The following is an 18,585-nucleotide window of genomic DNA, read 5'->3' on the forward strand; positions in this document are numbered from 1 at the left end:
GTAAACGGATTGTTTCGAGTTGTGAATTTTGGCTTATATTTGGCTTTCTGGCATGCCAAGTCTGGTTTCTGTGCATGCCAGTTTGGGTTTTGATACGGCATATATACATGCCAAGTAGAGATCACTTCAGCTTGCCAGTAAGCCAGTTAGCACTGAACAATGGTTTACAGGCAATCCACTCTTATCTGAACTAGGCTTGCTAGCAAGCCATGTTTTAGATAGTTTAGATACTGTGGCTTGCCCATATACCAGATAATGCTGAACAGTGGCTTATTTGTAAACCAATACCACACTTCTCTGGCTCAACAGTAAGCCAATTCTGGTTCCATCTGGTTGAAGATAAGCCAATATTACTGCAATGTGGCTTACCAACAAACCAATTTCTGACTAATTATGGTTTACATGCAAGCCACTATAAGGATTCCTCTGGTTTACCAACAAGCCATTACAAGCTGGCTTGCAGACATGCCACTCTAGGGCTTTCGTATGGCTTGATGACAAACCAGTTCAATATTAGCCATATTGCCGGGGGGGGGTGGGGTGGGAGGGTGGGGTGGGGAGGGATAATTATTTCTGACCATCCTTCAAATTCAAATTGGATTTCTTCAAATTTTGCAGACACAGGGGAGGATTATCATCCATGGAATGGCCTATTGGGTCCTCTCTGTGATGGAGCTACACAAAGCAGGACTGTAAAATATCTGAAACACAAACACCACCTGAAATAGTTAGAAATCCTGCATGCAAACTACATTAAAAAACAACAACAACAATCATCAAAATTAATTTCAGATAAACATTTATTGCAATTTACAAGAAATGAAACATTAATTGTTGCAACATAATTAAATCTAATACTTACAAGGGTATACTCCCTGAAAATGACATTCTTATGAATGCTACTTGTAAGATCATACTGATAACATAATTTGATGTTATAAAGTTTACCTCATGCATCTGATGCAAAATTGCTAGCTGTTTCACCGGGAAATCCCCTGCGCATTACAGACCACTCAAAATTGTCAGCACATTTAGTTCACATCCCAGCTTTGTCAAGCCTGAAGTACTCTACAAATTGACAAGTTCCTTTCAGACATCTGATGTAATTAAACTTTGAAACCCTAGATATTAACTAAGCAAACCCTGCATAACATTGTCTCTTTCCATGCTGCAGAATATTACACCTTCAAGAAACAACACAAACTGCTTGCTCCTTCATAGACGAGCATACCTAAACAGGGCTGCTGCTTTGCATCTCTTCCTCGGAGTTTTCCAGTATCCTGGAATATAAAAGATGTAAACATTTAAAATTTGAGGCACAGGATTAGATCATGGTAAAACACTCAGTGCCAAGCTACTTGTACAATGAGGGCAAGGCCTATCTACTGGTATGTTTAGGGAATTTGTGCAAGTATATTGGAATGTTCATTGGCAGCATTCTAAATTACAGTCATGTTCTTAAACACATATTTGACTGAAGGTACACTATTATCAAGTCTTTCTTGGTGCACCAATAATCTGACATGACTACTCAGGGTAAAGTCTCTTAGCATGAAAAAGATAGCTCTTACAAGTTATTGTCAATGTCATAGGCCTTGCTGCATCACTGCACTGGCAAAAATGTGTAAAACTATGGTTTGAATGTCATGATAATGAATTTCAAATCCAGAATATCAAAATGAATATATTACAAGGCAAGATATATTAGAGTCACAGTGCAATGTGCTTTTGAGACTTGCAAAGAAGTTGGAAAGACTGAAAAAGCATTTTATCACTCTGGCTATGCAACAGCAATCATTGATGATATACTTCACATGTATATAGTTTGAAATAAGTAAATGAGGCTCCATTAACTGTAACTTTTGGCTACTTCTTCAGTATTTCACTACTGTTTATCATCTACAGTTTCTTGGCCTACTTTCCTCAGCATACTAAAATGCCAAGTATTATGTTTGTAAACACAGCCTGTATTTTTATCATTTTTATAATTGACAAATGAATTCTTGTCCACCCCTAAATGAAATTTCAACAATAACAATGCTACATGTACATACTGTACTGAGTAGCTAAACATTGAGGATTTCATCATGCTTCAATGACTTCAATGGGAAACTGCAGTTGATAAGCAGAACAAAAATGCTGGCAGAAAGCCCCCAAGTTGTAGCTAATTGAGATCAGAACAACAGAACTAAGCCATAATCTACCAAGTAAACATATGATTCATGTGAATGAGGGTATGGTTGATGGTCATATCAGCCTTTTATCTTGAAATAAATTGACAAATGCATATTTGGCATGGCCATGTCCTTGTACAACATCCTAGCACAGCTTTGACACTCTGTGTACCACCCATGTACCTGACAACACTGTAGCAGGGGTAATTTTATACACATCCCTGATATATGAATGTGTGCTGTAGGTATGTGACATGCCTAGCACTATATGCATGTACCAGAAGTGCTAATCACCTCCCTGTACCAGGACCTGTGTTCAGCAAAATGAGGCACAGTGATGAACACATCCACATACCAGCTGTGAAATTTTCAGCCCCTTTTTACCCTTGTCACATAAAAGCTTACCTCCCTGTACCAGCCTTATTGTAAACACACAGTGCAATTGTGTCTATGCAGACATTCATGTACAAGTTATGTTGCAATTTGCCTATTACAGAACTGTACACATTGCTTCCACAAGGTTGATTTGGAAGAAAATTTTCAAGCTCATTTTTTCAAACCCATGTTACATGTACTATTTGCAAAACTATTGTACAGGACTGTTGACACACTAGGTACATGGATGTGAAATGCAGCTGTGCTACTTATTTTTCTGACTATACTATACTGAGGATATTATTTTAATAGCTGGTAGTCTCTGTAGCTTCTCAGAGCTGGTACAGGTATGTGCACATCCCTGAACCAGCCTTCAGAATGTAACAGGGCTGTGAGAGATTTCCAGTGTAGGGTTACACGGACATCGTTCTACTGAATCTGACAGAAATTATAAATCCAGCATGATGAAATTCCATCAGCTGTAGCCTTTGGCAATTTCCAAGTAGTTTTGTTGTGTGTATATACTGCAGTTTCTTGTTCTACTTCTTAAGGCATAATGAATGTCTAACATACATTATCAACCCAGTTCATATGTGTACAGCATGGTTATTGTTAAAAATCTAATTTCAGTCTGGAATAGAATTCATTTGTCAACAATAACAATGGTTGTTAAGCATGTACACAGTACATTGTCAAGCAGAACACTGGTATTCAAGAGACTGTTATATAGCTATCAAAACTGCAGTTTGTACACACAACAATGAAGATTGAAAATTGCTAAAACTTACAGCAAATGTCAGAGCAAACTAGTCAAGGCACATTATGTGCCTTGACTAGTTTGTACTGAATCACAGTAACAATTTTTTTCAACAAGAAATACTTACCTCACAACTGTTACCATTTTTCCAACTGCAGTTTTTCCACCAAAGACACTCTTGAGAACCAAAAATGTTTGATGCCTGTTTAAAAATAAGGGAAATGGCTAATTATGTTTTGATACACCAGACTAAGATTCAATATCATAAACCAGGTGCAAGCAAGTGGCTCCCCTCATATGATTGATTATAACAATAAAATGTTTAAACATGTCTGTCTGTTGTGTGACCACGACAAAGATAATATGTCACAGATATGTAATAACAGCTGAAATTTAAACAAAATCCAAAGTATTAGTGTAATATGTGGAAAGATGAGGAACATTCATGCCTGATGTAATTATTATCAATGCACATAACGATACTTGATCACCTTTTATAACTGCTCTTTGAATTCCATATCTGAGGGCAGAGTCTTCATTCTGCTTACACATTGTACTCAGAGAATCCATTGTTAATTTGTTGAGCTGAAGGCATTTTCTGTATCAAGTATGTTATGTCCTGGACAATCTGTTGAAAAAGAAACAAATAATTATCTATTACCAGTAAGTGGAAGTCAATAGTCACATTTGTACAGGAAGTTGTTTGCTGAAAATGAATCAGTTTAACATTTACCCGTCTTGAGTGACAAGATGGCTCACAAAATTTGTGTAAGCAATGTTAAAGGACCCAAGTTCAAATCATGCTGTGGAAACATAAATTTGCCTTGAATAACAGAATCAACCATTACATCTTTTTGGCCAAAGGATTTGTGAGGTATGTGTCTGTATTAAATCATCTAAGTTGCCAGTTTGAGGTTATATTATCAACATAAACAAGAAATATCATCCATGAAACAGTATGTTTGTTATTGAAAGAATGGCATGAGGATACCTGCAAATAAGCTGTGGCAATTAAGTCAGTTTGCCTGAAAATCATACAGAAAGGTAGAGTGAAACAAATGTGCAGTTTTACTCACTTTTTCTGGTAAAATGGGCATCTCTTTACTGTGGCAATAGCTCTTGTTGCAGCTATTTGTTGGTGTCTCCGTCCTATACAATAATGACAAAGGGTTATTAAATGCAATTTTCCTGTGAATTGATGGATGACAAAATTTAAATGATTGCCATCTTTCCGTTCAGGATGGACAATGGCAAGGGGTTATTAAATGTACAGCGGACTACGGACGACGTACACCGGACGACGCATCCATGATCCACCATTCAGAATAGCCCTGCGTGCAGGTCTGTACGTTCCCAGCGTTGTAACTTATCCGTCACAGCCCTGCAACGGTCTATGGACATAACTGGGGTCTCTGCAGTCCGGATGAGGACTGCAACGAAAACGCTGTCTTTTTGGCCGAAATTCTGCTCTATCGGGGCAAAATCCTTTCCCTGCCTACCTTAACTTCCTTACTGACCCACGGAAAGATGCGACTTCTCCTAACATCCAAAACCGCTCGTTTTCTGAAACATAACGTACTCGACAAGTTGTTTACCCACGGGGATCGCCATTTTGAATCTCGCTGCAACAACCCCAGTTATGCATAGACCGTTGCAGGGCTAGCTAGTGGTGGAGGCCGTATAACGCCGGGAACACACATACCTGTACTCACCCTTACGGAAAACCTATGTCCACAGTAGATGAGAGTAGATCTACGGACCGTCTGCAGTAGACTTTATGTAGATCTACATCAGGGTTTTGTAGATGAACAGCCACAGCAGTTTGTCTACATGGAGCTTTGTCTACAGATATTGTCCACACCAGACATGACTATGTCTACATTTCGCACTAACTTCGTCTGCGCTTGATCTACACTGATCTACCATCCAATCTAAGGGAGTTTCATCTACAAAATTCACTTAGGCAAACAAAGACTCATCCACTTCTACTTCAAAAATCACCATCTTGTCTACATTTAATCTAATGTACTGTTTCTTGCTGTATACTATGTCCAACAATCCAATCCCTTCAAATTCTATGATTGGCAAACTGCAGGCTCCATGCGAGAAGGCATCAGTTAAAGACAAGACATTTTACCTTACATTTGAATATATACTGTACAACAAGAGAGAAGAAATTAGTGAATTAATTTTTTTTTCATCCTAAGGCACTCCTGTCTAACTCGAGGAACACAAATGCAAAATATCACAGGGATCAAACTACAATTTTGTGGTAAAGTTAAAAATGTGAAGATTATCCAGTAATTAATTTTTGAAAAAGTGACTTTAAAGTGAATCTAATAAAAAAATCAATGTTTTCATTGATACTTTCTTCAGATGGGTCAATACAGTAGCATCTAACCACGGGCTGGACCCTGATCTAATTTGTAAGTTTTGTTTTTGGAGTTATGTGACTAATTACAAAACTTCATAAATATGCAAGTGAGCTATTTGTTAACTAATAACTTTATTTCCTCGGCTTCATATCAAACAAACAATCAAACGAACCTGTTTGATATCCCAGCTGCTTTTAATTGTAAAAAATAAAATCAAAACTATCCTCGTATAAAACTTTCTGAGTATCATTGAGTCACTTCTGAATCGTGTGAAAATCAGCAGCCACGGCCCTATCTCTCAGTCAACTTACAAATAATTGTATTGACATTGTTATCATTGCCACATACGTAACAGATAAGACTACATTACAGTGTTATTTTATATAAGGCAATGGCATTTCAGTACACATGCATAACACGAGTTAGCTTTAAAAATTACCAGTACTGCTTTAAGTAATTTCTTCACCTGAGCGACGTATTTTCTTGCATTTTCATGGAGAGTTCGCGCATGCAGGACTGATCTCGACCACCTTTCAGCCTCCACCTCTTTTAGAGCAAATGACCTTGTAACTGGCTTCGATTTCCGGGTCAACTGTGAGAGTTGACCTTATGCGCTTGCGCAATCAGAAGGCGCCATGTTTTCAACGGTTCAGCATATCAATGCATATCGGAGAGAGAAGCCAGCCTGCTCACCATTCGTACTTCAACAAATCTTATTTTTCAAGCACATTTTCGTCATCTGTACACCTTGGAAACAATGTGACATCAATTCTGATATGCATAGAAAGTGTTCCGATCGAGAATTACATCGGGTTGAGACATAGGTTGGCATCGATAACTTGACGATAGCAGTGCCTCTACACTGCCAGTATACAGCTGTACTGGTACTGCGGTAATGCAACTTGTAAGGTAGGCCCGTGAGGTAGGGAAGGTTTGTTGATCGCCTGTTTTAATACCACGACCATATGAATTTTGATTGTGTAACATGTAGAATATTTCAGTTCTAAATGTTTTAATAAAGCGTCGTTGAATGTACTGAAATGCTTTGTATGCAGTTTGTTCTGTTAATCATGTAATGATGTATGTACAGTTGAGAAAGATTTGAAAAATTTGAGTAGGCCTAAGCATGCACAATGTTCTACTCTCTATTTCGACCTGAATACCACTCATGATCGGTCATTGAATGATTGATTTTTCCAGCGTGTATATCATGTTATGCAAAGGTCCATTGATACCATGGTGCTCAGTGAAGTTGCCAGCAAATTACATCAAGAGGATGTTGTTGTGATATGCAATATTGTGATACTCATCATGAACTGCAGCCCTAGCCTGTGCTACACAATGGCCATCGGTCAATTTTTAAAGTCTAAAAATTAATTGACATGTTAACATACTTACATTTTCATTTTCAACACTTTTGCAAGATCTCCATGCCTCACTAAGTAATTTCTTGTTCTTTGTCCAAGCTACATCTTATACGTAATTTATTCCATCTACATCTTGTCTGCCTTTCATCTACATTTTATCTACTCTCTAAACTATGACCTGATGATTAATATGCACAAAAGTAGACAAAGCAATAGATCTACATCTTGTCTACATTTCATCTACCTGAGATCTAAATTTCGTCTAATTTTTCATCCACATTTTGTCTACATTTCATCTACTCTCTGAACTATGACCTCATTAGTATGCACAAAAGTAGATGAAGCAGTTCATCTACTGCCCAATTAAAATAAAGTCTACTGTAGATCTAATGTGGACTAGATGTAGATCTCAATTTTCCGTAAGGGCAGGGCTACTCTTAGAAAAGCTCCTCGTCGCCGACCCGCTGACACAGTGGAGCTAAGAAAACACATTTGATTATTCACCCAGCACGGACGATTTCGGGGAAACACATTCATTCGCGGTCGTGAAAAGCCATACAAACACGATAAACATACGAAAGGGACAAGCACACATTAGTTCAGCCTGATAAAATGAAATTGAAGGCTAATTTGTTACATCCTTGGCAATGATCATTGATAATGTCAATGAGTAGCAAGCAGTCCTATCAATATTTTCGCTGGTGCACCCGTCCATGGTGTAGCGGTATGTCGAAGACAATGGCGAATAGTTGTGACAAGGAAATTTTCACTTTTTCCGACAATATTCAAACGCGTGTATGTTACTAAAAAATGGTTCAAGCTAATCGATATGCTTTGAGGAAAAAACAAGCCCGGTTTAAATCAATAACTTTGCAATCTTCCACGGAATATGCAAAAACAAACTTACGTTTGATTTGTGGATGTTCATTCCAAGACGTCGGTTGCAACTTGCATCTGATCATGACCCGTGAATAGCTATCGTTGAGGTACATAACCAGTTCTTGCTTGCGAAGTAATTCTTCATCGGTGACGGAAGCCATTACTGTCGACTTGTGCCGGAGTACGGAATCGTAAGCGCTGATACGATCGTCAATAACGTCTCGGCTACGATGCGAAGGCCAGTGGAATTCGGAATTTTTGGCGCGCAGTGCAGTATCTGTGCCACACAGGAATTAATACGCAACTGCCTAAAAGTGAAGGGATGGGGATTCCACTAGCCAGCGGTCCCTTTAAGAGTTCGATCAATCAACAAGTACTATGATTCTTACATATGTCACGGAGATATAATATCTATAACGAAGTTTAAACATTGGCTTGGTGAATCATTTTGTAAAATTGAACTATTTTAAAGTGTAATGTTACAAAGGGTGAAACGACGGTCAAAGGTTAAGGACTTCCTCCTTGTAGGTTGTTTTGGTAATATGAACGACCGTCTGAATATCAGTTGCGTTTGCTATGGCTTGTGTATACTTTTGGCACATTCAGGGGCATAGAACATCCATTTTAAACATGTCCTTAATAATAGAATGCGTCAGACTTGTCCCAGGATCAAGGCTGTGGCCTGGCAAAAATTACGGATATGCCTACAATCCGGGCCTACAGAGAATAGCATTTATCGCGATTTCAGGTTTGCTACACGCGCGCATTCGGCCAAAGTTTGTTGTTGCATGCGTGACTCACGGTTGTGGTAGCATTAGTCTGAGCCATGAATTATTTTGGTTTTTACTTTCGTCGTTGTCTTGGAAAATGTTGACAATCTGACGTATAGGCCCTACATTTATTTTTGCATGTTAATGAAAGAAAAATTTCGTCATTTGAGATCAACGCTTTTTATTGTCAATTAGGCTAATTCCTTCTTTTTGTTTTGATATTTATGTGTCCACAGACTTGAAGCAAGTCCATGTCTTTTGTTCAATTGAAAACTTCACAAAATCGTATCGCCCAAAATTAAAGCTAATCAATCTGTTGCACTGAATGCGCATGGTCCTCACTATCGTGCGAAAGGCCTGTCAAGTCGTGACGTGATGTAAAATTCTGGTTTAGAAATTAACCAGTGACTGATGATGACAATGGCTTGAAAACAGGCCGATTAATTCCATAAACTTGAATGGTTTATACTCATACCATGCCCACAAAGTTGGCACTTGTGGTTGGCTTAAAGATGAGCCAATGAATTTGTCGGTATATAAACAAACCAACGATGCCAGTGGCTCAAATTTAAACCGATAAATTATATTGTCACGGGCTTAAAAAGAAGCCATTCGGCTTAAATTTATACCATGACGGGCTTGATAATAAGCCACCAATGTATTGGTATGAATACACGCCATCTATACTCTGTGTGGTGGCGTGACTTCAAACCTTTAAAAACCTTCGTGGATTTCGGGCAAACCGAAATATTTCAACTGGTTCACCCGCAAGCCACCTACAAACCAAGTGGTATATTTCAAGCCAGAAGAATTTGCAGTGTAGAGAAGGCATACGCTGCACACACATCCAGGCAAAAGTCTGCAAGCCGGATAATTCGCTAGTTCGCTTTAAAAGGTATAACAATTACATTTCTATGGGTACGCAAGCAGCCTCATTTTATAGCCTAAGCAATCGATATATTCAGGCTCGTAATATCCATGTATGCGCGCACATGCAAATGATCACACCGAATGCCAGTGCAAATAAGCATTCACAAACATTTAGTCATGAACCACTGTAAATACTTTTCGAAAACTGCTCTTATCAAAATTTTACATACAGAAATTAAAGGAATTTCAATCGTGCAAATGTCTTCATAAAACTTGGGCATTTACGAGGGACAGTGATTTTGGAAAGCTGCCAGCCGGGTCCCGCACACCCACTCCCTTTTCAATGCAACGCCACTGACGGTAAGCAGCCCTGGAATATATCGTTATTTTTGACAAACTTGCCCAAGAATACCTTCTCAGTTGGTCAAAATAACCACTAAATTATTGCGACATTCCAAGTCGGTCACGCCTGTTGTTGATCACGATTTTCTGCATGACTGTCCGATGTTCAGTCGTTCACGAAATTCCCACCAAAACTTTGGTCGAAGATATGTAATGTGTTACTGTAACTGTTACCGTTAGAATAACATTACTGTGTGTGTGTGTTCGTTGTAGCGCTGACAGCTTGTGAAAGTATTTCAAATACAAATCGATTCGGTGCCAAAGCTGATAAAGTCACATATTTCTGTTCAGCTCATCGCACGCATAACGCACATACATTCGGCTTTAATGGTTTCACCCGAAAACAAACAGATGGAGAGCGCTATGTCGAGAGAATAAGGTCAAAGATCAAATTGGTGATCCACACTCCGAGCCAGGGAAGGAATGACGACTTAACCATCGGCCCATTACGGTCATTGTGCTTAAATAAAAAGATTTTTTTATCTTGGTCAGAGAATCGTGCATTGTCCAACAATGCAAGGTGGTTCCGTCCCACAGGGGATGGGTTAAACTAACTCGAAGTCTTTCATGAAAAATCAATGTATCGGGAAGTTTTTACTGGCAGACGAAGGGGTCTGTCTACTCATGAGTAAGCGATCACCCGTATCATTGTTTTCATACTTAACTTCGCAAAGTTTTCTTGTTCAATGTCAATGTCGCAACTGGCTTAGCGGGAAAGCGAACGCAAAAAAACCTGCAAATTTTGTTTTCCTTCGTCACATCTAACCGTGGACGTTTTCACTTGGTTAACCAAAATGTTTTGACACCAGACAGAATTTTTTACCTGCCCAATTGCAACTAGTAGAAATGAATGAATTTATTTATTTGTTTTTATCAGAAAATAGGTTTTAAGGTTTTACATTTGACCCAGATAATTTCGAAACTGAGTTTATGAATTTGGTTATTTACTTCTCACGCTAACAGATTCCGCGGCTGCTGTGTGCAAACGGAGACTATACCGACGCATCTAGGCATGCGCTGAATGGACGCTGAAAAATAATCCCATGCACAAAGTTAGTTTGCCAACGTATTCTGTATGATTTATGTCGGCATGAACTGTCAGCGTTTATCAGAATATTTCGCTATTGTCCTGGCCCCAGAACAACATGATCGTGTGCCATAATAACATGCATCACACAAACAAAGACCGTTTTTTAAACATTGTTCCCTTTCAGCAGACACACAATTTATCACCATTCTTTCAACTTCTTTTGTGAAGATGTCCGCGACTTGAGAAAGGAAAATCGCTGTTATAGCTTCCACGTTTATTCTGTTTCAGAGGCTATGATTAAATTCAGGCCTCCATCGGGGAAACGACATTATTCACTCAACATTTGCCATCCCCGAGAGAAATCAAAGATTTGAGTTGAATTTATGTTACATGACAAAGAGGGATATGGTCGCGTTGTCTGCGCTCAGATACGTTTATTGTGCAGATAATTTGGTGCGATAATCGATTTGGGAGTTCCGTACTTCTGCATGACACAAGGGATATTGGAGTCTGTTTTGATGATTACACTATATCTTACATAATTGAAAATGTGTGTGTGAATTGAGCAAACGAGTAATGTAAATGCGATCAAAGGTGGAACGGATATTTTAATGAATTATTTATAGTCAAACCGCTGTTATGAAAATACTAAATAATAATACTTCACGATTCATACAACCACTATGGTACCACTGTAATTATCATCATCATCATCCATCATCATCCATCATCATCATCATCATCATCATCATCATCATCATCATCATCATCATCATCATCCATCATCACCAACTCATCACCATCCACCACCACCACCACACCACCACCATCATCATCATCATCATCATCATCATCATCATCATCATCATCATCGTCCTCATCCTCGTCCTCCTCCTCCTCGTCATCATCATCATCTTCGTCGCAACTGTCGTCGATCATCATCACCATTATCATCATTATCAACATCATTATCATCATCATCAAAAACAACAACAGCAACAACAACAACAACAACAACAACAACAACAACAACAACAACAACAACATCGACACCGTCTTCACCACTACCATCATCATCATAGTCACCATCAGAGACTGCAATACAAAAATCAACAATGATTCCCCCGATACGCCTTTCTTGAAAATACGTTAAAAACGTACTTCGTATTTTCCTGGCTATGTACTTTGCAATCGTTGGACACCGTAGGTAATTAAAGAAATTTTCAGCAGGTTTTGAGTTTGCTCTCTTCCTCCAACGGTATGAAAAATCACTCAGAAGCAAAGAATGTGAGTCTTAAATTCCCCTCATAAATCCGTCGGGAGTCAAACCAAAAATCAAGCCAGACACCGAAAACAGAAATAAAGAAGTGAAAATATTGTACTAGCCGTTGGATACCTTTCAAAGATATTCCCACTTGATTGTAAACCTGCCTTGAATCGAAGGGAATTTTGTTCAGTTTATTATTGCTCATTGTCCAAGGCTTGTGTTTCAGGGTTATTTTACTAACGTTTTTGTAGGCGAATTCACTTTTACTGCACGGGTCACACCGTGAGACAAGATGAAACGGCGTTGCTTGGTTTGGTTGGGAAGGATTGCCACTGGCGGCGTATTAAGTTGTTTACATTGTGCTATGCTCGATGTAAGATAGGAAATTGCTTATTACATCATAAACTATAATTTCCAGGGCTTACAATAACAATAACAAGTCTCATGGCGATAAAAACCGATCTGAAAGCTTGAGAGAGCTGAAACATTTTGAGTACCACCATAGTGAGTGCCAGGTAGCAGGCTTCGAGATGACTTCGCGTGAGAGATGTATGTCAAACTCGACAGCAGTTCAGAATGGCATGGTCGATTATATTGTCGACTGACAAAAGTCCCCTTCACCGTTCAGAATGTGGTGCAAACTCTGACAGATTTCCTCTTACCGTCAAAATTTGTGTCTGAAAAAAGGCCGCCACGGCGTTTATCAAATTAACGGGGTTTTTCGCAAAAAAGTCTTTGTTCATTACAGCTCAAGTAGACATTTGCGCATTCGGAGAGCGTACATAACTTTCTCAGATCGCGTGAACAGCATTTTCTTCCGTCAGTAAAAGTGCTTTCAACCAACCGTTAATAATAACTGCAGAGCAGCACTGCCGAGAAAGTTTATTTCAAACGATGCCCCGGCGCTGCTCCCGTTCCCGACGCAGTTGTCACAAACCCATCAACATATATTTCTCAGTCTTTGACTGGATTAATGGAATGCTGAGGGATGAATACACTGATACAACTATTATTCTTATGAAAAAAGCTGCGGGTTACAGGCACTCCTACGAATTATGCGTCTCATTTTGAAACGCTTTTATGACATTTTCCGCTCGTCTTTCGTTTTGCGCTGCGTTAAGCTGTGTATTGTCCCGTTTTGTAAGATGTTCATCCGATCAATGTTAACGCATTGTCACACTTTATGAATGAGGTAATGCTAACTACAAAGTCTTCTTTTGATAGAAAAAAATTGTAGTCATATTCCTTTATTAAACTGAAATCCTCCCTGTTTTGAGGAATCTTTATTAGAAATTTCACCACATGATACTTCTTGACTTTCGTCTTTCTCACATGCCGGGAACAACTCACGTTGAAGGATAAGTGAGCATTTTCGAATTTTTTATGTATTTGCTTTCAAAAATTCTCCTCTGACCGATAAAAAAGTGTTGACTTAACGGTCTGGTAAGCCTGGAAGACGGCTATCCATATCTGGCCTGGCTACAATTACAAGTAATGTTTGCTCAAGCCGAAGGAACGAAATGCCGGTCAGGGGAGGCAGGTCAGGGGTCAAATCGCGAATGGCAAGGGCTTTGGGAAAAGTGGTTCAGCGGAGAAACTATGTAGCCGATTGGATTGCTGTTGCTATTCTTAGTGAGTAGTTTTCGTAACCAACAGAAAAATCGGATGACAAGCTGTACGCGGCTTGGAGAGGCACATGCATGATCGCTCTGCAGTGTGATGCACGTCTATCCGGCATGTTTACCATAGTTCGTTTTAACGACGAAATACCAAATTCTCGCACTTATGGTAATTTATCGGTATGTATGGCAGCAAAGAAAATTTCCGGAATTTAAATGTGGCAGTTATGGTACTGTTAAAACCCATACTGTAGGATTCAGAGTCGAAACGGTGTCAAGGTGAAGTTATAAGACCGCATTTTAAGTTTTCAATGTTATGTAGGACGCTCTGATTAAAGGTGACACATACGTGCAGTGATGAGAGCGATAAACTCGAACACTGATGCGCAGAGAACAAAGACTTGGAATAATAACTATCAATTATTAAATCTTCTGTCGAACTGATACAGTCCAGAAATTGAGATTTACGCACTATTCTACTGAAAAAATGCGTCTCTCGTAATATTTCACTGGTCCCATTTCGTGGATCTCATCACCCTTTTACGGCAATTGCGTATTATGGATCACATGGGAATCAAAACAAAACAATGATAATAGAAAGTCAGTTGATTGTTTGGCTTTCGTCACATCTCCCGAAGTGAAAACCCCCAACCGCTATTGGTTCGTCAGATGGAATGAGTCACGTGGGATTTCGTGCATTTCAGAGCTGCATTACCGTTCCGTTCGCATCGTGATATGACCAACAGCCTTTGATGTGTGCCCGTGGGGTTTGCCGCGAATGACAGCTCGATTGCCACGTCTTGGCAAGTCGAAGTTGACACAAGGAAATGGGACGTCCTCTTCAGTTACAGTGAAAGGGTGTCGGATCAGTGCGTGAACGTTATCGTTCATCTTCGACACGTTTCTCCGCGCCGTAAAACTTTAACATCTGCATTGAATAGAGTCTTTAAACGATCTCTATCTGACGGTTATTCACCTTCCGTGATGAATTACCGCAACTTTGTCTTTAACAAAACACCTTTTGCCGTACGGTTATGTCAACTGTAAATGGAGTGTATCAGTCAAGGTGTTACGGCTTTACTCGTTTTGGTTGACTTTCCAGTTTGGTTTCGACTTGACATGGCTATTCAATTGTAAACTGGGTAACAATGCATAACATCATGTTTTCCTTATTAGGAGAGTGACTTAATCTAATAGATGTTGATTGCATAGCAAATGTCCACTATTTTATGTCTGTCTGTCTGTCTGTCTGTCTGTCTGTCCACCCGTCTGTCTGTCTATTTACCAATCAACAACCAACCAACCAACCAGTCTATCTATACTTGTATATCTACCGATCTCCCCCGCATCTTCTTATCTATGTGTATCCATCGATCTTTAAGGCATAGTTGTGCATGTAAGTTGAGCTTAAAAGTCTCCTCTCTGTGGTGGCTACTCTGCACGCATTCTTAGCTTCAAATCCATGGTGAGATAACAGCAAGCGATGAACTATTAAAAGGAAAACAAATAAGACATATATTATATTTCAGGTTAATGTGGTCACTACAGCCACAAGAATCTCTCCGGCTTCCAATGACTCAGTTTGTGGACGCTTCTAACATTGAAACTACCGAGGTTTTTCCCCCAACGAGTGTGTCGTAGCCATACCAGGGAGATAGACACGAAACAATCCGTCATTATTGCGTGTGGAAAAATCACATGCCGTAATATCATCCAATTATGACGCTGAAAAAATGTGCTATCAGATTTCGAGTGCTCAGCGTATTAGCTACAGCTTGGAATTGATAGTAATCGCATATTTTACCGCTCTTTAAGTGAATACAACGTATTTAGAGCTCATGGTTCTGATATCCGGTGTGTGAACAATTCAAACTCATCGCAAAACAAGTGTGGACGGTGCTGCAGGTCACCAGTATCCCACACAGTGGAGGTAATTAGCATTAACAAACGAACGATGCTACAAAACAGGACAACAAAGTTTAGAGAAAAAAGGGGAAGCTAATAATGTTTACTCAGTGGTACCTTGTATTTTAGCACACTGTGATAACTACCAATACCATGATTGTGCTACTTTTCAACAATACGGAAATTTTCTCATCCACAGCATTCTTTGCTGTACCCACTGACTTGTATCAAGTTTTTGGAACGATTAAGAAAACAGGCTTTTAAATTTTCGCGTGGAACTCTTTTTCCTAGAAGTCGGTAGTCACTAGATACGATACAATTAAAGTCGTTTTGACTTGAATTAATTAGTGACTTTGTGGTAATATTTGTTCCCTTCCAACAATTTTATATATCAAACACTGATAATTTTTGATCATTTTTGTTCTCTTCATTCAAAATGGAGTCAAATTTTTGGGGGAAATCTTTCTTCTGGTTTCCAGCATCCTTTCTGAGTATGATGTCAGACAATGGCTTTTGTAAGCCGCTATTCCATTAAAATAGGAACCTAATGTCTTGCAAAGGACAAACATCGTACGTCTCTCAACATGTGAGGATGTGGGTCTATAAAGTGACGATACTCATTAAAACTCGTCGTTTTCATGAATGGAGAGACAGCGAGAGAGACAGACGCATAGACAGACAAACATATAGACAGACTGATAGACAGCAGAGACAGACACAGGCAGACAGATATACAGACATATAGACATTGAGACTGACAGACGCAGAAAGACACACAGAGATAGGTAAACAGAGTCAAACAGACATATACAGACAGAGAGAGACAGAGACTGAGAGTCAGACTGACAGAGTTAGAGAGACATGCAAGTACTGGGAAACGGACAGATTTGCGAGAGAACGTTTATTGTGAAAATGTACGGGGAATGTAAATCTATTCCCGACGCATCAGTCACCACTCAGGAATTATCCGTGTCATTGTCCACACGTTTATCATCCTTTTTGATGTTCAATATTAGTCCGTGGGCTAGAGGGGGTCTACGTGCACCCCCCCCACAGGATAACAAACCTGTATTTTTCAGAACCCTTGGGATCCCTAGAATACGAAATGGAATTTTAACAGAAAAAATATAGGGACGCAATAGCTGTTATGGTCATGTTTTGAAGGGTACCGCAAAATCACGATTTTCCAAGCCAAATGCATTTTCGTCAAATCTGTCTTCTTGTAAGTCATGTGCTGAGCTCATTTTTTAACATAACCTCACTTGTTTGGTATCATTAGAAAGGGAATTTATTCCTCTTTAAGATGACATATTGCATTATGCAATATCTCCTACAGTTTTTGTCAAATATAACAAAAACTTACCCCTTACCCCAAAATTTAACATTACAAATTACAGAAAATCTCAAATTCTACCAATTTTTTAGCTAGGCATGATAAAAAATGCAATGCTTTGTCTGAAATCTGTTTTATTTGATACAGGGACATGTCAGAATTATGAAATAGACTTTTAACAGAAAAAATATTGGGAATCTACAGCTGTAACAGTCATATTTTGAAGGGTACCGCAAAATCACAGTGTTGCAGATTTGCATGCATTTTTGTTAAAACTGTCTTCCTATAAGTTATCTGCTGAGCTTGTTTTTGAATATAACCTGGCTTGTTAGGTATCATTGGAAAGATAATTACTAATCTTTAAATGACATATTGTAACATGCAATATCTTCTATAGTTTTCATGATATATAACCAAAACTTACCCCATACCCAAAGTTTACATTGAAAATTTCAGTCATAGCTATAACCAAATTCTACCATTTTTTAGCTTGACACAAAAAATCTGGCCGTGTTTTGCTATTAAATCTATTTATTTGTTACAGGGACATGTCAGAAATTATGAAATAGACTTTTAACAGAAAAAATATTGGGAATCTACAGCTGTAACAGTCATATTTGAAGGGTACCGCAAAATCATAGTGTAGCAGATTTGCATGCATTTTTGTTAAATTTGTCTTCTTATAAGTTATCTGCTGAGCTTGTTTTGAATATAACCTGGCTTGTTAGGTATCATTAGAAAGATAATTACTAATCTTTAGAATGACATATTGTAACATGCAATATCTTCTATAGTTTTCATGATATATAACCAAAACTTACCCCATACCCAAAGTTTACATTGAAAATTTCAGTCATAGCTAAAACCAAATTCTACCATTTTTTAGCTTGACACAAAAAATCTGGCCGTTTTTGCTATTAAATCTATTTTATTGGTTACAGGGACATGTCAGAATATGAAATAGACTTTTAACAGAAAAAATATTGGGAATCTACAGCTGTAACAGTCATATTTTGAAGGGTACCGCAAAATCATAGTGTATCAGATTTGCATGCATTTTTGTTAAAACTGTCTTCTTATAAGTTATCTGCTGAGCTTGTTTTTGAATATAACCTGGTTTGTTAGGTATCATTAGAAAGATAATTACTAATCTTTAGAATGACATATTGTAACATGCAATATCTTCTATAGTTTTCATGATATATAACCAAAACTTACCCCATACCCCAAAGTTTACATTGAAAATTTCAGTCATAGCTAAACCAAATTCTACCATTTTTTTAGCTTGACACAAAAAATCTGGCCGTTTTTGCTATTAAATCTGTTTTATTTGTTACAGGGACATGTCAGAATTATGAAATAGACTTTTAACAGAAAAAATATTGAGAATCTACATCTGTAACAGTCATATTTGTGAAGGTACCGCAAAAATCACAGCTGTACAGATTTGCATGCATTTTTG

The 18,585-nt window shown here is 38.6% G+C and overlaps 2 protein-coding genes across 12 annotated transcripts in view; one reads left to right on the forward strand and one right to left on the reverse strand.

Moving 5' to 3' along the window:
• LOC139133449 (histamine H3 receptor-like) overlaps positions 1 to 18,585 on the forward strand; it is a 210,579-nt gene that overhangs the window by 159,585 nt on the left and 32,409 nt on the right. The gene's annotated exons all lie outside the window — the stretch shown is intronic.
• Positions 783 to 8,244, reverse strand: LOC139133448 (uncharacterized). 6 transcript variants are annotated; one of them, XR_011552593.1, is made up of 5 exons: positions 7,956 to 8,235; positions 4,383 to 4,455; positions 3,798 to 3,934; positions 3,434 to 3,508; positions 783 to 1,280 (listed from the first exon to the last, which is right to left on the reverse strand). XR_011552593.1 is itself a non-coding variant. In XM_070700048.1 (4 exons), the coding sequence occupies exons 1-4, from the start codon at positions 8,086 to 8,088 to the stop codon at positions 1,179 to 1,181; spliced, it is 369 nt and encodes a 122-aa protein (XP_070556149.1). In that variant the 5' UTR covers positions 8,089 to 8,239; the 3' UTR covers positions 783 to 1,178. The 6 variants fall into 6 exon arrangements, 2 of the variants coding, with proteins under 2 accessions (XP_070556149.1, XP_070556151.1); XR_011552594.1 differs by having other exon boundaries at positions 3,448 to 3,934; positions 7,956 to 8,244; XR_011552592.1 differs by having other exon boundaries at positions 3,434 to 3,934; positions 7,956 to 8,243.

Source organism: Ptychodera flava, chromosome 5 (assembly GCF_041260155.1).
Source record: "Ptychodera flava strain L36383 chromosome 5, AS_Pfla_20210202, whole genome shotgun sequence".
NCBI lineage: Eukaryota > Metazoa > Hemichordata > Enteropneusta > Ptychoderidae > Ptychodera > Ptychodera flava.

Bases quoted from the DNA above. Each gene is read 5' to 3' on its own strand.
- LOC139133448 (XM_070700048.1), bottom strand. From the start codon at position 8,088: ATGGCTTCCGTCACCGATGAAGAATTACTTCGCAAGCAAGAACTGGTT. The intron at 4,456-7,955 runs GTAAGTTTGTTT...ATTATTGTATAG, and splicing joins TGAACATCCACAAATCAAAC to GACGGAGACACCAACAAATA. The intron at 3,509-4,382 runs GTGAGTAAAACT...ATTTTTAAACAG, and splicing joins TGCCCATTTTACCAGAAAAA to GCATCAAACATTTTTGGTTC.